The sequence below is a fragment of the Cataglyphis hispanica genome, chromosome 4 (genome assembly GCF_021464435.1).
Source record: "Cataglyphis hispanica isolate Lineage 1 chromosome 4, ULB_Chis1_1.0, whole genome shotgun sequence".
NCBI classification, from domain to species: domain Eukaryota; kingdom Metazoa; phylum Arthropoda; class Insecta; order Hymenoptera; family Formicidae; genus Cataglyphis; species Cataglyphis hispanica.
In genome coordinates, this window is record NC_065957.1 from 9,161,662 (window position 1) to 9,184,667 (window position 23,006).

A 23,006-nucleotide genomic window follows, 5' to 3' on the forward strand; every position below is an offset into this window, starting at 1 on the left:
TGCATTTCCGAGCCTTCTTTTTGCTCGCTCTTGTGTGACACCTACGCGTTCCATATTCGTTCTTAAGACAAATGATGCATATATATGTGCTGGTCATTTCGTCTATATCCGCATCATAATCGTTCCGATCTACAACCTGTACGGCGTTGAACGTGAAGTGGGTAGTCGTTAAATTGCTCGTTTAGCGAATGTAGAGACAGACGACCGAGAATTTCGTTCTTATTATCGTTGAAATTCAGTCGTTTCGCGACCACACGTTTTATATTCAGCGTCAATAAAAATAATGTGTATGCATTATAAAAAGATTAAAATTAAATAATGTCAAGACCGATACGAGCCGTTAAATATTTATGTGTGTATGTGTATGTGTTGAATAATATTTAAAATATTTCTCGCGACATTTCTGTCGCTCTCCGTAAAGTTTGCGATGCGTCATATGCGGGCCAAAAAAACTCCCGCTGACAAGAATGACTGAACACAAGATATATTTACGTACGTGTGTGTGTGTGTGTGTGTGTGTGTGTGTGTGTGTGTGTGTGTGTGTGTGTGTGTGTGTGTGTGTGTGTGTGTGTGTGTGTGTGTGTGCGTGCGTGCGTGTCTAAATACGCATAAACTCAGCAGTTAATCATTATTTAAAATATTTTACGAATATATCATTATATAGGATATAAGTAATTCGTTGATTAATAAATTGTAAGAATTTTAAATCATAAACCGATATACTATATAAGCGCCTAATCTCATAATCAGAGACATCTCACCGTAAACAACAAAAAAATATTCAAATCTAGCCTAAAGTATGCTGAGCTACGCATATCTTGGCATCATTGAAAAACTCACTGAATAAGTCGAATTTATATTCTTCAGACAGGACGGAAATTTCGTAGATACATTAACGCGCTCAAACGTAAACACTGTTTATGATGCGTGTTGATACGAGGTCACCGAACGCTAGAGTTCATACATTGCGTACATGTGAGAAGGCCGGGAGTGTTTTCTATTCAGTTAATCGTCGATCTTTGGCCGAAGAGGACTGGAAATGTCGAAAATCGAAACAAATATTACTATGAAGAACGAACTCTGCTACGGACAGCACTGTAAGTACTTTATAATATAAATTTTTGTGTCTAATTATATGAACATCTCATTATTATTTACAATAATCGCGTAATTATTGTATAATTATTCCTCACGTGCTTTCAAGATTATAGCATGTGTAAAATTGAAATTTCTTTGATAAAGGAAAATTATTATGATTGATTTTTTTTTTTATAACGTCAATATACAAAAAGTAAAAATAAGAGTTTAAGACAATAAATAAAAAATAATATTTTTCTTACATTTTAACTAGAGAGCGAGAGAGAAATTTTCTATAATTATTATTTTAATATATATACAATACAATTATATTTAAAAAATTTTTATGACCAAAGTATATTGGAGGTCGAATAAAATTTCGATAAAATTCGTTCGATAAAATTATGCTTGGCAATTATATCGAAAATTCCAAAAGCGATACAAGATAGATCTGGTGTGAACGGTCCCCATCAAATGTAATTGGAGGGGATTAACGAGTCACGACTCCATTTATCAGCCACCGTAATTACAAAGCATCTCCCTCCCCCTTTCCTCTCTCCCTCCTCCCCGATCTCCCCGACAACAATCCACCCTTGCCGTTTCTCTCGCGCTTGCCGCATCGCTTTTCGCTCGGATCTCGCTCCGTCGACTGACTGACATCCCCCAAAGACAGTTTCGCATCTCAAATACACATTCGCCTGTAACTAAAGATAACAGGTACCGCCGTGTCATCGGAGAGGGAGCCGACGCGAAATTAGATTTAAATCCACCGGTATCAGACGTAGCGCGGAAATGTTTGATCTGCGGGCGCTATTAATTGCCACTTCCGTTGAACGAAGATGGCAAACTGATAAAGTTTGAGAGGGTGTCCCCACTGTGGCTTATTTTGATTTCGAGAAAGCAGATAATGAATCGACTGCCGTGTGACACGCAGCACAGTAGCAGTCTGACGACACGCGCCGATGATTGAGCGGGAGTCTATCTTCCCTCTTTCTCTCTTTCTCTTTCTCTCTCTCGAAAAGTTGACATGGGCGGCCACGTCCGTCTCTAGAATTAATTAAAACCATCGGACCAGGAGGAGAGACATGTATTTTTATCTACGGCTAGTCTCGGTGACGCGCTCTACCTCCGAGTAGCTGGATACAAAGGCAGAAAGGGTGCTGTGTTACTGTCATCACGTTCCACCGCAGATAATCTTACATGCCAGCTCCAGTTCACAATGTCATATATTTCGTACCGTTAATTTTCTTTATGCACAATGCCTGGTGAATATTTTACCGAGATAATATACGTAGCAGCGATGCGAATGAATATTAATACGTACGATCATTATATCGGTGAGTTTTTATGAAGAATCGAACGCTCGAGAATTTCGCGAATTCAGAGCTTAATCAGATCTGAGTCTACGTCGATCTCGAATAATCGTACGATATCCTTTCTCATCGATTTATTATTTTTTTGTGAGATTATCTCTTCGGCTTCTTCTCGTGTGAGAATGCTACCTAAAGGTTGCGCACCAACAACAAGCACCACGAAGTGCCACTATTACGAGAAGCCGTCGACGGTACCTGTCGCTAGTCCGCTACCTCTGTATAAAAGAGAAAAGAGCGGAAAAGAGAGAGGGAGAGAGAGAGACGAAAAGAGTAAGGGGGGGGGAGGGAGACGAAGGGGGAGGGGAGGGAGAGGGAAGAGAAATAGAGAATGAGAACGACAGACTGGGCGGCGCAAAGGCTTCGACTCGCAAGCCGCACGTTCATTAATCTTGATCGGATCAGTCGAGATAGCGGCGAGCTGTTTCGGAAACCCTCTCCTACCACCCCTTCTCATCAAGTCCCCTAGTACCATCGCCTCCACCTTCTCCTTCACCTCCTCTCTTCCTCCTCCCTCCCCCCCTCCCACCGCCCTCGCGTCCTCTGCGTGTCCCTCAGCTCCTTTTTCTTCTGCGCGTTCTCCTCGAAAGTCTTTCCTGCAGGACCCTGGCTGCCTTTCGGGTCGGTTCACCCGAAACTTAAGAGCGAGGAAACCCCCGGAACGGATCGACAGCGGGCGAGAACGCCCGAAGCTTTTAATTCCCGTCCACACGCGCTAACCAATTTCATCTATCCGAATCTCCAAGAGTATCTCTGAGAGATTCTCGGAACTATAAAGCCAGATTCTCAGCGCGCAGACAAAGACGTTTGTCGATCATATTCCCAACTGTCTCGCATATAAATCGATTAGTGAAACTATACTAAAATTGATACTCTAGCGAAAAATAATTATTGTTATCTTTTAAACAAATAATTGAAATTTTTTTCTTCTTCAATGTCCTTTAATTCTTTCGTTGGAGAGATGCAAATTAAATACATGAAGTCAACTTGATATTCCATTATTGAGAAAATATGCAATTCTTTTTATTTTCTTTTTTTTTTTTTTTTAAGTTTATAAAGCTTGAATTCTCTCTTATTACTTTGATATATCATTTACTTTCTTGTGTTTAGATGAAGAAAAATATTGGAGTATTTTATTCTGTTGATTTATATAAAACAATGAGGATATTAAATAATTATTAATAGAATTCATATAATAATTGTTTTTTCTGTTTTCATCTTATTCGCTGCTTATATTTCAATTAAAATTCTTTTTGCTTCTTTGAAAACGTGATGGATCTTGTTTTCAATTTAGTAGAGCCCCAACTGCGACTACCATAATGCTCTGCACGATCCACTCGTAGAATAGCAATGAGCTTCCACCCTGGTTGATAGCGAGCTATGAACCGCGGCGGTGATCAAAAAATTTGTGCATGGGAATCGATCAAATTCCATAATAATATTGAAAATATCTACTTCACTATCAAATAGATAAATTACAATGAAATTATGATAGTGTGAATACACACATATACAAGTAAAAAATAATTAGTTTTTTAATCAAATCTTTAACTTTCGATCTTTTCTAAATAGTTTAATAAAAAAAAAAATATATATTTTACGTAGCAGATTTCTCAAAGCTGTTATGGCAGCTGTTAAGTGACCGCTAATATCATTGCTTTAGGCCGCTATAAGCATCCCTCTTCAACACTAGCCGAATTGAGTATTAACGCCCTTCATGTAATTAATCCTATAATCCTGTAGAGACGTGTCCTGTATCTCGTGAACAGAAAAGGAACGATATTTATCTGGTACTTCTATCAGGGTAGTTTTTGCTATACAATAATATTATATAATATATTGATTTGCGCGCGCGCATATATATAAATTTGATTACATGTCTTTAATTTTAGTCAGTTAATGATCACTCGCGTAACAACGAAGTGGCTCGCGTTGATTGTACTCTCTAAATTAATGTTTATCTTACTGCGAAATTAAATTTCTTCGTCAATCATGCTCGTTAATAAATGACTCACGGGGTCACTGAAATTGACGTCGTTGGATCAAAAGGGACGCCGCGTATTTTGTGACGCGCAGAGAATCGCCATTTCGAGGTCCTATTCACAGCTGCTCTTTTTTCGTCCCACTCATCTTGATCTTTTGTGATAGCGTGTTTGAAGTACAACGCGTCGACAATGTAAGTCACGAGTTACAATTATTCACGCTAAACTGAAATGAAGTCATTCAAAATTGTCTCGATTGACCAATAAGTGCATATTTTATCCGACATGAAAATTCGACAAAAAATTTCAAGGCATTTTTAAGACATTTTTCAGGGAATATTTTATTCAATTTTAATATATGTATATGTAATTCTTTTATCTATATGAGTGTGTGATTAATATATTTTATAAATTTCTCTGTTTTTACAAAAAAATAACAAGATAAATATTACAAGATAATATAATGCAAGAGTAAAGTAAGTGAATTCTTTCGTCTCTAATAATCAACTAAGTTTAGATTAGGAGGCCCTTGTAGATCGATCGAATCCCCTTAAATTGTCAATTTTATCTTGTTATACGGATAACGAACGAGTCCGTAAACAGAGCCTGATAGACGCTTAAAACAGACCCTTAATTGAATTCACACTTAGTCACTCTGCTTCGCTTACGAAAGAGCAAAGTCATCCGACACAGATTTTTTTCTGCCTTCTGCACCCCCTTGTTTTAAATAACCTATTGCATCGCTACTACTTAAGTGAGAGATACGAAGTGACAGTAAATTGAATGTCAGATTGTTTGACATTTGTACTATGAGCATCTCTCTATTTTACAAGCTCATATTTTGACACGTACATAGATTTAAGAGAAGAAAAAAGTATTTTTTATGCATATCAATATTTTTTGCTCTGATTTTTTCCCTGTCATATCATTGTTTTTCAAAAAATTGTATATTTTTTTAGTTCTCTATTTAGTTTCTTATTTTAAAAAAATATGATTAATTATTTTTTTCAAATATCTTACTTTGCTCTGATAAAAAAAAAGATACTGTAGCATTATACATTGCACATGAAAAAAAAATTGTGCTTTCAAAGTATCATGATTTTTTTTAATTATAATTTTTCTAGATCTTCCATATTTTCAAATATTGTGGGAAAAAAAACGAGTCAATGTTCATATCATTTCAAAACAATATGTTTTTAAATTATTTCACACTTTAGATTTTTTGAGATGCCTCTTTTTGCCTTTGTCTATCAATATAACCCATATAAATTTTGCACGTTTGTATTAAAAACAATAATAAATTTTTGCAAATCCTTAATTTTATACTATTGCATTATCATCTACTTAAAATGTCAATGTGCTAAACCAAAATACTCATATTATACCATTTTACGTATGCAACATTCTACAAGGTCTTATCGTACTCGCTATTCCGCGCCTTCGTAGCCAAGTCGTTACATTATTCATGTTTAATATCATCAAGTATTTCATCCCCCTGACTAAAAGCAACCAGCCAGCCACCACCGTTGGCAGCGCTAATATTACCAGGAGGGATGGACTCTGATGGACGGACAGCAACGATAACACCTTTGCACAGCATGTAAAGGAAGCTTTTTTCAAAGGCGGCCCTCGAAATATATATTTAAACCTTTCTTGCTCCTTAAATTATTCTGTGTTTTACCGCCAGCACTCTATCTAGTTCTATTTTAAACAATTGAGGAATTTAATAAATTTGCGTGCGGGTTGTCATTCAGAATTTTCTGGTTATATTTGATAGATAAAAAATGCCTATAGAGAGATATCTTCCATGATAGTAATTAATTAAATAAAACAAATCAAATTTAATATAAAAAAGCTTGCAGATTTAATTTTTTGAAAGAGAGAAAAATAATCTGCCGAAATTTCGATCATCTTGTAATATGTTGTAGCTCAAAAAAGATTAATGTATATCTAAAAGTTTATGAAATTTACTTCTGGAGAGATAAGTCTTTTCAATAATTATCTTATCATTTCGAATACGTTTTTCGTAAAATATTTACCATTCCTTTTAAAAACTAATATTCAACAAAAATGACAAAAAGTTTCTTTCCTGTTTTAACATCTTTACAAGGAATCGAAATTTTATAAGACAAGTATAAAATATCGCGTTCACAAAAGAACAGCATCCTTATATTGTCAAGAGCGAGCGTCATAAGCATCATATATACACGCGGGAAGGCTTTTAATCCCGGTCGCGTCAAACAAAATGCTGAAATAGAGTCGAAAGGATGTAGGGGTGAGGAAGAGAGAGGAACGCGAGCACGTTGTCGGCGTCTCGACGTCGCCGGGGACAGACGAGAGAGTCGCCATTCTCGGCGTCCCATCAGACTTCGTCCTCCCCCGTTCCAATTCTGTCCGCGTGGGTCCGTCCGGCTCGATCGCTCCGCTATCTTCCTCCCCCTTTCACCCCCTCGCTTATTCACTCCCCCGCGTTGCGGGGACCGACGGCGGCGAGTGAGTGGTGGTGGTTAGGCATCATCCAACCCTGAACCGAACTCGCCGACAATACGCCGGAAATTTCACCGAACCGCCGCTCGCCTCGCGCACCCCCGCGCACCCCCGTCGGGGTGCTGACATCGGGCGCCGCTGATTTCCGCGGGGAGCACGAGGTCTGACTGTGTGTGCTCGGGTTAATATCAGGACGATGCCCTATCGGAATATGGCAATTGGATACTATTATCGGCTGGTCTTGCAACCCGATTCGCACGATCGCGCAATCGACGCGTCGATTGATTTCTGCGTAAATGAAGAAGATCGTAATTCTGAAATTATACGGGAAAACGACTTCAATAATCAAGATATTGCTTGTATCAAAACAATATCTTATTTTCCTTTTTAAAAAAAAGTTTTTAATTAATTTTGTTTCCTCTCTCTTTCTCTCTCTCTCTTTTGCAGAACAATTTTTTCTAATATTTGCAGAACAAGCTTCTTCTATTAATTTTTGTAAGATATAATTATTTAAGAATTTTGATATAAATATATTTACACGACAATTATATATTGTACGGTGAATTAATTAGAAAACAAACTTTTGCGCTTGTCACTTTTAACTTGCCATCAAGGAACTTTATCACAGTCATTAGTCAAGAGATTTATATAGCAAATGCACAGATATCAGAAAGGGAAACAGTCACGCTAGTTCGTCAAATATGAAAAAAGATATCAGTAAATAATACTACCATTTACTATTAATAACGACGGAGAGGTATTTATCAAACATGGAGATGTTCTACTGCATTTCGATAAAATCTTATTTTTATACAACGCATTTTTATTACGATATTATTAATCACGTTAGAGTTGGATAGAAAACATGTGTGTATGTATGTGTTTATGTGAATCCTTCTATTATAAAATAAAGATGTGTTTGGGATTGGCAGGAAGTACATCGACAGATTCAAAGTCATCCTAGACTAGATCGGAGATTGACTGATTTCTTTGTCGACTCTTACGATATTCTCATTTTCCTGCAAAATTCCTTCGCGAACATCTTCATCTCGTGCAATCCGCGAACGCATAGAGACGAGAATCAATCCGAGTCTTTAGAATAAAGACAATTTTTTTCATTGCAATAACATTTGCGTCAAACATATATATATATATGTTTGACGCAAATGTTATTGCAATGAAAAAAATTTTCTTTTCTATATATTATATTTTATATATATATATATATATCTTTAACTCAAAATTTCTATAATAATGGTACAAAAATTAATTGTTCTTCGGAAACTAAACGAGTATTTTAACTTTGACATTTTATATTTTACATATAAGCGACGGACTGACACGTGTTACTCTTTGTAAAAAATTTGTGACCATTATTAGTCTTTTTCTTTGAACATTAACGGAAAGCCAATTGATTTTTCTCGGTAGGTCGTTCTAGCCGTAGCCTATATTACCTCGAAAACTTTTAGAAGAACTGAAACTGGGTTAGGCCTTAACACATATATATATATACACGCACACACACACACACGTGAAACCCAGCGTCGAATAATCAGCAGCGCGCGCGGCTCTCTCGCCGGTGAAAGAAGAAAGGAAGAAGAAAGTTACCAACAAGAGTCCAATCGCAGACGCGAGTATTGTGTTCGGGCGGTTGCAGCAGGAACGGCAGCAATGCCGCCGGCATCACCGGGGGTTGCTGAAAGAGAGAAGAGCAGGAGAGTGAGACGGTCGCGAAGAAAGAGGCGGAAAAGAAGAGAAAAGAAGAGAGGGAGATAGATATGGGGAAACAGCGAGGTAGAAACGACTAAGGGGAAAGACGAGGGAGAGAGAGAGAGAGAAAGAGAGAGATGAAAGAAGAGTGGTGCGCTGCATGGCTCTTCGTAGTGATCATTAATCACGTTCTCGTGTCATGGCTAGCACCACGCCGCCAGGGGTACCTTACTAAGGGTATACGGCAGTGGTATGGGGGCTACTAAGGGGAGGGCCAGGATGCTCCCGCTCTTCTGATCACGCTGAAGACCGAGAGCAGCCAGCCTCCGTGGACGACACGGAGACAGGACGATTACCATTATCGTCGCCCGCAAGAAGCGTCCGCGTGAATAATATTGCGCGAGACATTATCGCGCACGCGTGAACGCCGGATGATACCGAGATTATTGCTACGTGTTCGAAGACTGTCGTTACACGCGATCAACCAACTACGCATCCGCGATAAAACGATCATTTTAAAAGAGATTTAGATTACCTTAGACCAATGTAATAGCTTAGAGTGCTGAAATAGAAGTGTCTTATGTATCTAAAAATTTGTCATAATTATATTTGTTAATTAACTCGAGTATTATCGAATAAAATTGCATGAGCATTTTATCTCATCACATACGTGAGAACGAAAAAACTACACTTTTATATCGACATTTAGATACAGTCTTTCCAATCTTTAGCATATCGTGCAATATGAAGGAAATTTGAAAAGAGAAATTTGAAAGACATTTAAAATTACGATTTTCGATTCCCGTTTCGACCGTATCAAAACACTGTCGGTCTAGGCATTGTTTCGCTCTTAACCCTTTACCCTCTTGCCCGACAGTAGACGGGTCATAAATAAGTCACTGGCATGCCTTCGTGCTCCCGTTGCAGAAAGATTTATTTGCACGTGCAGGTACTTTGCAAATTGCCGTAACGGGACGTGAAAGTTAATGGAGGGCACTCCTTTTCTTTAGTTCTTCGTAGAAAATGTGCCACCCTTTCTCTCTCTCTCTCTCTCTCTCTCTCTCTCTCTCTCTCTCTCTCTCTCTCTCTCTCTCTCTCACTGCCATTTTCTCGACAACTGTAACTACCAACTATAATAACATAATTTATCAAGAGAAGTATTACATTTGAGATTTATTCCATTTAAATTTATGTATGCGACGCATGTTATTTTGAAAGAAAATATCTTGAAAATATATTGAAATAAAAATAAAAAACTGTATGGGCACAAAGAAGTTTTTTGCTGAAATCTTGTAAACTGTCTTACGATAATTTCCATTTACAATGTCGGACACGCTGCTTTACATAATGCAAGAAAAAAAAATGTCGATCCTCTCGCAGATACGAGCTCTCGATATACGGATAATAGGCTGAAACTAAATAATCATTACTTTCGGCATTATGCATGGAACACCAGGGCGTTTGCCACGGTGAAGGATGAGCATGCGTGATTCCACACACACACACACACGGCCCAACTTCTAATTACTCGGAGATAAATATCACTCGGCGCTTGCGAATAGCGTGCTCCTGCGGCGCCGTCTGAAAGATCGTCAGTCAAAGCAGTGAGCTACGGTTGGATGTTATCGCGAGCCATAGTAATCTTTAATTATACTGATTTTGGGCTAAAGATCCATTTAAAACGCGGGGTGAAAGCAGCTTAACTCGCTCTTTCACATCGTTCGCACCAATCCCGATGTTAATATTTTAATTTTGTAAATTATGTAATTATTTCATAAGTAAAAGTTTTATGTTACTTTTACTTCTGGATAAAATCTCTGCATATATTGAAGATTATTTTATTTATTTTAATATTATTTAGACTGTGATTAATGCACGCAAATATAAAAACTTGTTCTGATAAAAATGTGCTTAAAATCTATATTTTATACGAAATAATTATAGATATTCTGTTATAATAAAATTATTATTTAAATTTAATAAAATTATAATTCAAGTATTTTATATAAGAGATGTGAGAAACGGTTCAACAGATAAAGAGTTTAAATACACATTTGATTCGAAACTATGTTTTCCATTTCTTCTTATAAGACACCGCTTTAATCAAATTTACTTTTCATTGAAATAAAATCATCTTAATTCTAAGAATTCAAAAACACATTTCTATCTAATAGCGGTATCAGTGTATAAGGTATTGTTCTCCTAATTAAATTAATAGTTACAGTAAGCTACGCGACGCATAACATTAATCCTCGTGGTATTAGTAACACGTTGAAGACTTGAGCCGAGATCCCAAAGAGAAATGCAGAGATGTCAAGAGAGAGAGAGAGAGAGAGAGAGAGAGAGAGAGAGAGAGAGAGGATAGAGAGAGAGAGAGAAAGAATGGGAGAGAGAGAGGAGAGAGCACTGAGAGAGACTGAAGGACGACAACACAAGAGTTCAAGCCACGTTAAGGTTTCAGGATAGCAGGATATTATACCTTCAGAATGGTAGACCAACCGGAAGGAGATGAGAAGTAGAGCATAGCTGGGAATACTGGAAGAGGCACTTTGAAGTGTCCAAGAAGGGTAGGTTTATACCCTCTCTCTTTCTCTCCCCTTTCTCCCTTCTTTTCCTTTTTCTGCATTCTACTCACATTTTTTTTTTTTTTGACTCTTTATCGCTTCCTCTTTCTTTTTTACCTCTTTTCCCTTTTTCCTTCCTTCCTTTCTCTTTTTCTTTTCCTTCTTTTTGTCTCTTTCTCCTCTTCGATCTCCTCCTCTTTATCGATCCCCTTACTCCACTCTCAAGATCTAAAATAAATGATTATCACGGATTACTTCCAGAATATGTTGACAGCTTATAATGGCGAAGTCACGTTAACCCACTAATGCGTCATTGAGAGGCATAATAATTTTCTATTCATCGATCTCTATCAACTACAGCAGCTACCTAGTAATTTTTTACTAGACCTCAAGAGATTTTGCAGCAAATTTGGATTTGATACATAGATTGGGCAAAGTACCATATATTTATAATGCAATTCAGCGTGAATGATTTTTTTTTAGACAACTATGTTAGCATGCAACCCGGTAGTACCAGGAGAACGCCGGATATTACGACAGCTGATGGGGACAGAGCTCGTGGAACGATCAATAATATAATACCACGTCGCCCCAGGTACCACCATGCTATCACACCATCAAACATCGTGCTTCCCATACCTCGAGATCTGGTTAGCCTTTTTATCTACACACGCGCTATTGCATGCTCTTTTTTTCAGAATTCGAGCAAATGTGAGGATCTGTATAATAGTTAGAGCCCTAAAAATTACATCTTTGCGCGAAATAAATGAATATGAAAAAGAAATGCAATTTTACTAAGAAAGTATTTTCGAAAGGAGATATATCGTGTTGAAAAACAAATGCATTATGTAAATTTATTAATTTAATAAGTATAATTAACTTTTCAATATTTAATTGTAAAATTAATATATATAAGATTATGAATTAATATATATAAGATTGTGGAATCTTATTACACGGATATGGAAGAAGTTAAATATTTATGTACTAAATATCCATTGAGATAAATTTGTTAATTTTGTTCATAATGAGCGATATCAAACTTGATAAAAATATTACAAATATCATTTTTGTGATTATGTAAATAAAAAAATAAGTACTAACATCACAATCATACAAATTAACTTAGAAATAATTATCTTATAATAATATATACATTAAAATTCAAAAATTATAAATTTTTTTACACCTACATTAATATTAATTTTGCTTTGATGATTTATCTTGATATATTTGCATAACTTTAAGCAATTTTTCATTTTTAAAAAATTTTTTTATGAAAGAAAATGATCGTAAAAGAACACTAATTTTGATTGCATTTATTTCAAAGTAATGTGATTTTAATACCTCGAAAGCTACATAGAAAATATAGTTTTCTTAGATTTCTCTTGATAATGGCTTATATGTATATCGACACATTTCTCCTGCATTTTCTTCAGGCACTTTAGTAATCTTTAGTGACATCTAGTGCCACGAACAAGCGATATCAAGAAGCGAAGAATACGAAATATCTCATGCATTTTCTTATATTTTCCTTGTGTCTAAAATATATGTAAAAAATACATAATCAATTAATATTTCTAGCTTTATGTTGTACGATTTGTTGTAGCTTAATTTGTTAAGAATTAAAATAGTTTATCTTACAGATTCTATATTCAATAGCAAAGATAAGAACGCTAACTCGTCGTTTTTCGCGGGATGTTTATGTATCGCCATCTGCATCCATTTTAGATAGTGCCGGTAAAATCACTCTGTTTTTAATTTATTTCACTTTGTTTTTAATACATTCGTAAATTATGGATCAAGAATAAGCTCAATCAAATGTTTGACACAATCTCGATATATACATAGTATATTTTTTATTGTACAATATTTAATAAAAATGATTAAATTATAATACAAAAATAAATTCAAAAAAGAATTATTTTAGTTTCTGAGATTATTTTAAGAAAAATTGACTTTATTAAAGACTATTTTCTCTCATCGTTGGGAATTATTTTTATACGAGCAAATATGCTTAAAAATATTCCAAAAATAATATTAATGCTTGTGATGTATGCTAAAATTAAAAAAAAAATTAGCTAATAAAATATATAAATAAGTTTACATATGCCCATTTCCGATTCATTATTTGTAAATGCAGTACAGTGATTTTAACGGCAGTAACAGAGATATGGGCTACATAATTCTATGTAACTTCAGGACAGCTGCAGATGGCGGTACCGAACAGAGTTTGATAAGCGCCTATCACGATAAACGTCGGAACATTTTCGGAAGAGACTTCTTTCTGCTATCAAAGACAAACTATAATTTTTACAGAGAAAGAAAAAATCTATTACGTTACACTTAACAAAATTAAATTTATTAACTTTTCTTGTTTACAAATCTATTTTTATTTTATTGTTAGTATCTGAAGATTTTTTTATTTATATCTTTCTCTCGTGAGTTTTTCAAATGTAAATTAAAATAGAGATTATGATGAGTCGCAACGGGAAAACTTTAATATTGATAATATAATGAGTAAATAAGATACATTTAGTATACTTATTATATAATAATTTTTTTTATAATATAAGCAGCAAGTGCTTTTATACATTAGCTAAGAAATTCCATACATAATAAAATGCTCATCAGTATTATTACATTTTTCTTTTTATACATGCTAATTAAAATATCCTAAAATTAAGTAAAGTACTTAAGAATCAATTAACATTATATTCACATTTTAACATTGATACAATGTATAAATTATGTGTTAATTAATTTTAATCTGTTATTTTTATGTATTTTATTTAGTTACATATTATTATATTATTTGTAACAATAAAAAAAATCATAAACTCCAATAAAATACAATAAGTAATATACACAATAAATAAAATTCTATATATATTTAGAATAAAATTATTTTCACTTTGCGCTTACAACTATTGACATTTTAGTAAAACAAATATTTAAATTAATGTGCAGAGATTGTCGGATGCTTATTATTTACGCACTATCTAAACTAATACAGTATCATTCATTGCAATTTAGAGTCGCGTGGCATGTCATCCGTAAGATACCTGTAGAGTCGAGCTTCTGATATTTACATTCTACAAAAGCCCGGATCTACAGGGTAGATCACGAATGTGCCTATTCTTTGCAACCCCTTCTTGTTGTTTCCACTTGATCGCAATCTGTAACAAAATTTTTTCATTTAATACGCTGCTTTTAATATCTTAACGCAACAATCATAATTATAATTAAAACCTTTTGCACCTTTTTATTCATGCGCCTAACAAATATTTCTTGCCTCGTAATTTTCGGAAATTAATATAATAATTAAAATATAAAAAAAAAAATAATCTTGCGCAAGACGATTCAACAAATTAAACATCTGATATTAAGAGATATCGTTTTCCTCTACGATAGAGAAAGTATTTAGCACGAGGGATGAAAGAGGGGTAAAAGAATTTTAAATCAATTGTGAAGAGAGTGGGGGATTTCAATCGCGAATAATGGACATGACCATTTAAAGCCACGGCAGATTAGGAGTCAAGCTCTGGCCGCGCCGCCGTACGTGACGCCGGGAAACCTCCGCTTGAGAGATACAGGACGTGACCCGGCATGCATATCCGGAGTACGGTTAAAGGAAGTCGTGAATTATAATAGCGCCTACCTGACGAGATTACCTTTCTGCGATTTTAATTCTTGATTTGAAGCACATTGTATCGCGCCTGCGCGCTGCGATTCTCCTCTATTCGCCGCTTGCATCGAACGGAGTGTCGCCGAAATTCTTCAAATTTTTTTGGATAAAACACTATATTATAATTGCTGATAATGTGACATAAATGTTGAATATTTTTATTGATATTTATATTTAGAGCACTCACATGTCATCGCGTTTTGATGTGTATTTCATGTTTACATAAAATATTTTGAGGGCCAATACCGGAGATATCCTCTTTGAATAATACAGATAAAAATGTCGAATAATACTTACATTTTTTTTTCAGTGTGTTAATGTATAGTAACTTCGTGAGATTGTTACTTCATGTATATTGATATATTGATATGTGCTCTCCAAGATCCATTGGAATATGCATGTATGGTTCTAAAAGCGAAAAAAATCGAGAATGTAATTTATATAAAAGGAATTTGTATAAAAGGAATTCAAGTATATTAATTTTATAATCAATATATAAGAGACTATGCGATTTTATTAATTGATAACTGCTCTTATCGTTATGAAAATTTTTCTCTATTAATATCATAATTGTGCAAAATACAAATATGCGTCATAACGAACATATGTAAATGCAACAGAGCTACTAATCGCTTGTCATTATAGCTAAAACCATCATTCTAAACGATTGTAATTGCATGACATATTGGAGAGAAAATACATCATTAAAAATGCAAAAATTATTAAACATGCCATTAGAAATCATGCTTGAATTATACAAATAGAAGATGAATAGAATATGTATATACTGTAAAGTAAATGTATATATACATATACACGTGGTTTTATATGCAATATTTGTATACAATCTGTATACATCTTATAGATAGGGAATGAAAAAAGTTTAGATTAAAAACGATCATGCTAAAATAATTTTCCGAGATATTCATGCGCAAATAATGTCTTTGATGAGTCGTAATATTGAACCAACGCAATCCATTAAATCATATATCGATACATCGGCATTGAAAAATGATGCAGAACATATTTTCATGAGCAAACGAATTCACATCCATGCACATTTGGCACACATTAACACGCTCGCCCTTGGCGAAGAGTGTCTCGCCGTACAGACATAATTATCATTACAACAAACTGTAGAAATTCGTGAAGAGAAAGACACTTGAATCCCTCGCAAGACACTGAGGATTCCCCGCGGTTTAGCATTATTATTTCACGCCTGGCTCTCTATCCTCGAGGTCGCCCCGAGGTCGATTTGTGGATTTGTCACTAGAGTCCCGCGTGCTAGCGTCAAGTTCAGTCAGGATGACGAGAAGTCTGACCGGAACTCGGATTTTGTTTTTTTTTTTTCCCTTCTAAGATTTTCGGGGGGCCAAAACACAAGGGCAGCGAAAGAGAACAGGCCAACGCCCCTCTAACCAAACGCTGTACCGCCGACTGTCCTTTACGACTCGACAAGATATTCGGCGACAAGCGAATCCTCGAGTTGCGGGGCGTCTCTCCCACGGCTGCCCGGGTGAAGCCAGGGGCTTTCTCTGGATTCTGCGATGATTGGACCGCGCGCACCCTCACTCCGGCACGGGGGATGCCACAGCACAGGGCCGTAGACTCTCGGAGATGGTGCCTCCGCAACATCTCGATACATTTCGCGATTTCAATTTCTATTAGACGGCGAGTGCCGTGCGACCGTTTATCCTAATCGATTTTACCGTCCATCTGTCACCGCCAATAATGCAAGTATTGATATCGTTTGTCGATTTGTCTTCGTAATTGGATTTTATTACAGTCGCATATTTTTCTTCATATAACTCTCCTCCTTGCCTGCATTAAGCTTGTATTAAGCTTGTTGGATTGCAATTTAAATTTGCTTTGTTATTGTGAGAAAAATAAATTACAGAAAAAGTTTTTTTTTTTTAGAAAAGATGATGTTTAAAAAAAATCTGAATCGCGAACAAATAAAAAATACTTTAGTCAAATAAAATATACATTTCTGTTAAATATGTTACGGGAAAATTTATTATTTTTATTTGAAAGAGAGAGAGAAAATTATAAATAATATATTTTATTATATTAATTAAATTTATGGCTGAAAAATTAAATTTTCCCCCAATATTATAAGCTATCTGATAAAGCCAACAAAATGAAAGATTGCTACAAATTAGTTGATTCATTAATTATTGCCATCTCATGAAAAATTCGATGTCATATTTGCACGTCAGTATATCCGCGAAAGTGCCAAAACAAATGTACCGAAAATAGTTGAAAATTTATGTGCAACGATCCGTCGCTCGCAAGCCGAATCGATAAAGCCTTTCTATATCACAGGAGATATTCTCCAATAGTAAAACTTGCATAAATCTTGGAAATGTCAAGGATTATCGACGGACTGGAAAAAGATAATTTTACGTGCGGATATACGCGAGTAGACACGACACATTTGTCACGCCTTTACAATATAATTATATCTTTGAATTTAATTATTAGCACCGTTCTTTCACAAAGATAAGATCTAGATCTCTCTTAGAATATTCAGATCTTTAAAAAATTTTATTTTTATTTATTTACGAAATATAATATATATTATGTATTGAATTCTTGCGAAAATAATGCATGAATGTGATGATAGAGACATTGATTTGACCGGATTACGTACCAACTGACAAGCATTAAAAATTTTTCAGATATACATCAGCTCGCGAAGCGGAGGTGACAAGAGTCACACGGGAACTTTTGATAAGTTTATCAACGTTGGATGGGACCGAATCGCACAGCCGTCCCTGCGCTCGTTGATGCTCGGCTCGAGTCGTGCAGTCTCGGCCGAGAGGTCCCTGTCAACCGAGCCGCTAGAGAAAGAGAGACGCCAAGACCCAAGGGCCACCCTTCGTCTCATCATCTTTTCGCGCTCATAGCTGGGCATATCTGGTCTGAGCCAGGCATGGTCTCCTCTCCTCTACTTCTCGAGGAATCGCCTGGAAAAGGTCCCTTTACCTCGCGGGATCCCCTTTCCGCTCCCCGCGAACGCCAAAGTCTCCCAATGACGTAGCTTCCGTTCCTTCTCCGTTCTAGAGCGACGTATTGATCGTCTCTCTGCTCCTGAAGCTGCGGAGGCTGACACCAGAGGGAAACGAACAGAGCGGAGAGAGAACGTGTCTACGGCGGAGGGTGAGGATTGTGCCGTAGAGCGTGCCTCTGTCGACGCTTAGAGACGGAATGAGACGGAGGAGTTAGCCCTCCGTGTGTGTATATATGTAGAACAGATAGAAAAAGTTAAGTATAGGAGGAGAGAAAGGATACGGGGGCTCTTGCGCGAGGGGACGTTTTAAACGGTAGAGAAGTCGAAGCATGATAAGATGAAAAAAAAAATCGAGTAGATATAGCGACGAGATGCTATACTTTTTTTTTTCACCAATAATATCGCTAGCTAAAGGGCGAATAAAAATAATGAGGTATAGATGAACAATAAATGTTAAACGGAGGGTAATGTGTACTGCTACGAATAAAGAAAACCATTCGCACAGATAAGATAAAATTTAAGAAATAATTCTTGAAATTGTGGAGAAAAATATTTGACACATATTTTTATATTTTCCCTAAAATATTATATATTATTTTTATAAAAAAAAAAATTAGAAGCACACGCAGACGAAGAAGTAAAACAAGTGATTATTATTGTTACATCAATATGCAACAGAATGAGAGTTCAATAAGGGAAAACTAATTCGATGTAAATAGCAACCAGACTATCCGTCTCTCCATAACATCAGCCGCACGTCATATACCACTCAACTACCTTTCCACCTGTCATTCTCTACTCACACGCAATATGTCTTCCTAAAGTTTGCTTACGTCTCATCATCGGGTAAAGTTGCGGGGTGGATGAAGTCCTGACAACAACGTGAGGATCTCTGTCTCCTGATCATTCCGGAACTTTGAGCAGGTCTTCATCAAACCAATCAGCTTGCACTTCGTGCGAAAAGTGACTAGATACCTGAACAGAGATTAATTATTAGAATAAATGTCTATAATTATGACATATATAATTTATGTATGGTCAATTAATAACGATTATTAATACCTTTCAGTGTCTGTCATGGCAATTTATTCCACATATGAAATTGCAAAAATCAATTGGAAAAGATATAATCTTGATCAATTTTCTCATTACACATCTCTCTTTTTGCCATAATAATATAAGCTGAATAACCGAAAATATATTTGGCTACGCGTCTGCGTTTCCAGACGCCGTTTACAGACAAACCGTAATGTAGTTCACGCAGTAGCTACGTATTTATTGATTAATTCACTAAAGGTCATTGCCGTAAAATACCGCTTAGTCCAACAAAAGAGAAGCAACGTATTATGCATAAAACTAGCAATTCTTTTTAAGATACCGCGCCAACAAAAAATTATGTTATTAAAAAATATTTACAACAAATACTCACATCTTTATCAAAAACCATATAATAATATATATAAAATATATATTTTGATATAAAAATATCGAATAAAAATTGCCCGACGTATAACACGCAAATTTTTAAATCGATTTGATTAGAGTCGCAAATGATAACGCAAATGATCATCTGGAAATCGCGAGTATTAAGAGATAACGCGCTGTTAAAAAGAAAAGCAAGTACCTCGTGCGAGATTTATTGTTTCGCAAACGTGTCCCATTCGTGTCGCACTTGCACGTTCGGAAAGAAGCGTCGTCTTCGACTGGCATCACCTATCGTATCGTGGAATGTGTCCAGAAGGAATGAACGTCCGAGCGGCATGCTTGGAATAATAATCCGATAGCCAGTCGATTTCCTTTTCTGTACTTGGGCACAACAGCCGATCTCCGCATTCGTGCCTCGCGACAAATTTGAATCTGAAAACGGAATTGTGTGCCATAAAAGAATCGACAGCGCTTTATTCTGTATGAATTGCTCTACGCGATTTGATTGACCGTTACGTGATCGATTTGACAGCGCGGACAGGTCATTGATATTTTTAATTGCATTAATAAACTGTTAAAAATTTAATTGCAATAATAAATTGTTAAACAATTTAATTCAATTTAATTCTTGATTTTCGAAAAGATTGAGCATTAATCTACTTTCGTATTTAGAGAGAGATAACAACGAGCCTATATGTGTTCGAATATTTCTTGTTTTCAGAATTTCTAATATAGTTAAAGAGTCCAGGGAATTGCGTGCATTTTCTGCACGGTAGATATAAGCCAGCGTAATTAAAAGCTTAAACGATTAAGCTAATGTTATTGAGATGAATCTGAAGCTAGTTGGGCGGGTTAGGGACTCCAACAAGGAATTGCAACACCGCCCACTATAGAATTTAGATTCCTCTTTTGTGTTCCTATGTTTAAAAAATACCTCCGCTGCAGTTAAGTTGAACTACATCGATAAAAATATTGCGCTAAGCGCGCTAATAAAATAATATTTAAAAAATAATAAAAGAAAGAAAGAGATTTTATATCAAAAATATTATTTTAAAATAATAATAATTTAATAGTAATATAATTATTAATAATATAAAAATTAGATTTTTAATTATATAGTTAAATTAGGTTAACAATTAACAAAAATATTATATTTATAAAACATGTTTAAAAATATTATTGCATAATTGCTATAATAATTTAACTAATTAATTTAGTTTTTTGCAATTTATTAAAAAAAAAATTAGTTATAAGAAAATAAAAAATTGTTGTTTTTTTTTTAATATCCCAGCAATAACCTGCCGTCATAGATCGCTATCAAAACTTTCTCAAGACTCGTGATATGCTTTACTTGCCACAATGCAGCCACGTGGCAAGGTATTCGCGTTTCGGCAGCTTTCAAACTAATCTTTTATCCATTAAAAGTAAAGTGAAGTTACAAGAAAGTTTAGAAAATCCATAAGAAAATCTATTTAATTGTTTGCAACTTGCTGAAAATGAATAGCAGTTCAATATAATCGTCTTGTATTTGTTTTAGTACGAGACATAAAACGGTTAATCAACATTTTCTCTTCCCGCAGCCAAGAAAGCGCGTTGTATGTTGCATTAATGAAACCATAAATCATAACGGGAAAGAAGAATGGGAGAAGGTCGGAATCTGAGTGACGTCCGCCGAGAGAACTCATTGCCGTTGTGATCCTGTCCATTCGTGAAGATCCGTGAAGAGGTTTCACGTAACTTGAAAGAGCGTGGGTCGGGAAACGAAGGAGGGCTCAGCTTCTTCTGTACGGACGTTGACGCAGCTCCCGTGGGGCACTTTTGCGGATGAAGACCACCCTATCTTATATTTGGTGTAGCAAGAAACGCTCTGCTTTGCTCTCTTATTTTTTTCTGCGTTTGTCATTTTTTTTCATTCTTTCATCCTCTTACTGATTTTTCGTCCCGAGATCCATTTTGCGTTACTTTTCATAACAATATACCTAATGACAAAAAAAAATGAAATTAGAAATATATAAAATATCTATCGGTTAGGCAATATATCGACTTTGATTGAAAGCGTTTCTTCGAATTCTTGAGTTTTTTAATGAGTAAAAATTTGTTTTCTGCAAACAACAATATTGAACTATAAAATAACGTAGTTTAGGAGACGCTAGGGATTCCGCAAGAGACGATCATTTGTCAAAGTGAAGCGGATGCGAACGTGAACACGTTATCGCGGCTTTACCGAGGTAATCTATCGCGTGTCTCCCACAAGAAAGAGATTTTTAGAGAGAGAACAGGACCGTGTCATACGCCCGTCATCGTAATAAGAAGCCGCAAAAGATTAAATGTAACAATATAAAGTGTTACATGACAGTTGTATATCATATTCTATATTTTAACGGAAATTATTTCATATACATATGTATCTGTCGAAAAAGAAAGATTTATAATAATTTTTGTATGTGTCAAAGAAATTTTGAAATTTTCAGTAATTCAATGTTTTTCAATTTAAATGCCCATCATAAATGCAATTCATATTAACATATGTTTGCGCCGTTTTAATTACAAAGATATATTTTTAGAAAGGAGGGAGGAAAATGGAGGTATAGTTCAACAAATCGCAAATATATATATATATATATATATATATATATATATATATATATATGTGTACGTATGTATGTATGTATATATGTATGTATATTCGCGACTTGTGGAGCTACCTACTCATATATATAAGCATAGGCGGAGACGAGGGGTTGGCAGGCAGTCCAAAGCATTGAAGGGGGTTGGATCGTGATGGCAGGTGGTGGCGAGGAAAGAGGAAGTTGCGATTCCATCTGCCAGCCTGTCATTCTGATACTACGTACAATGTCGGCAGTTGGTGGAGACGATCAATACATTGCAATCTATATAAAATGGCTGCAGTATTTGGAGCGCCGTGCATAAAACGTTTTCCCTCGCGTAGAGATGAGAGAAACAAATATCATCCACGTATGGCAAATTAAAGTTAAGGTATCTCTTTTAAATTCTACATAGATTGATTTTTCTTCACTCCTTATCATTGCATATTTGAAAAATTATAGCAATCATTCGCCATAAAATAACTTTTATCATGTGTAAACATGCGTGTAAAAATATTTATAAGGCATATAATATTAATATATAATTTCTCGAAATTAAATATCTTAGTAATCTCATTATTGTTATTTACGAATTAATTGATTAATTATTTTTCATACAATTTATCTTCTTTATAATTTCCCAATTTTCAATTTGTATTTGTCAGTTGCATTCTATTCCAAGTCATAACAAAAAAACTAAAGTCAAAAGGACGCGATATTTCTTGCATAATTGACGTCATTTTAGATCGTGCCAAGAATAAAAGGAACCATACCAGGAACATGCAACTCATGTATATGTATAGATTTAATTTTTATCGTTAAATGTTTGAATCTAAAGAAAAATATTTTTTTAAATTCAAAATATCTCTAACATACATTTTAGATTGCAATCTAATAAATAAAAATTGTTTGTGTATAAACATACACGTAATCTCGCAATATCAGAGAGGCTACACGGCTAATATGTCGAATCAAAAATTAAATAATTTTATGGATTATAAAGAGAACATGTTAAAAATATATAATTATCAAGATAATTGTATTTTTTGTAACTACAATTATTTGTATAGATAATAATATTGCG

At 35.2% G+C, this 23,006-nt stretch overlaps 2 protein-coding genes and 1 pseudogene across 3 annotated transcripts in view; 2 read left to right on the forward strand and 1 right to left on the reverse strand.

Annotated features, from left to right (window-relative positions):
• LOC126848989 (kynurenine/alpha-aminoadipate aminotransferase, mitochondrial-like) overlaps positions 1-23,006 on the forward strand; it is a 307,625-nt gene that overhangs the window by 87,054 nt on the left and 197,565 nt on the right. The window lies entirely within an intron of this gene.
• LOC126849013 (uncharacterized) lies at positions 1,011-18,388 on the forward strand. The gene is made up of 3 exons (XM_050590468.1): positions 1,011-1,097; positions 11,674-11,840; positions 17,560-18,388. The coding sequence occupies exons 1-3, from the start codon at positions 1,040-1,042 to the stop codon at positions 17,785-17,787; spliced, it is 453 nt and encodes a 150-aa protein (XP_050446425.1). The 5' UTR covers positions 1,011-1,039; the 3' UTR covers positions 17,788-18,388.
• LOC126849018 (uncharacterized) lies at positions 18,593-19,724 on the reverse strand (annotated as a pseudogene).

Coding starts and splice junctions, on each gene's coding strand:
- LOC126849013 (XM_050590468.1), top strand. CDS start 1,040: ATGTCGAAAATCGAAACAAATATTACTATGAAGAACGAACTCTGCTAC. Junction 1,098..11,673: donor ACTCTGCTACGGACAGCACT/GTAAGTACTTTA, acceptor ATTTTTTTTTAG/ACAACTATGTTAGCATGCAA. Junction 11,841..17,559: donor TTCCCATACCTCGAGATCTG/GTTAGCCTTTTT, acceptor AAAATTTTTCAG/ATATACATCAGCTCGCGAAG.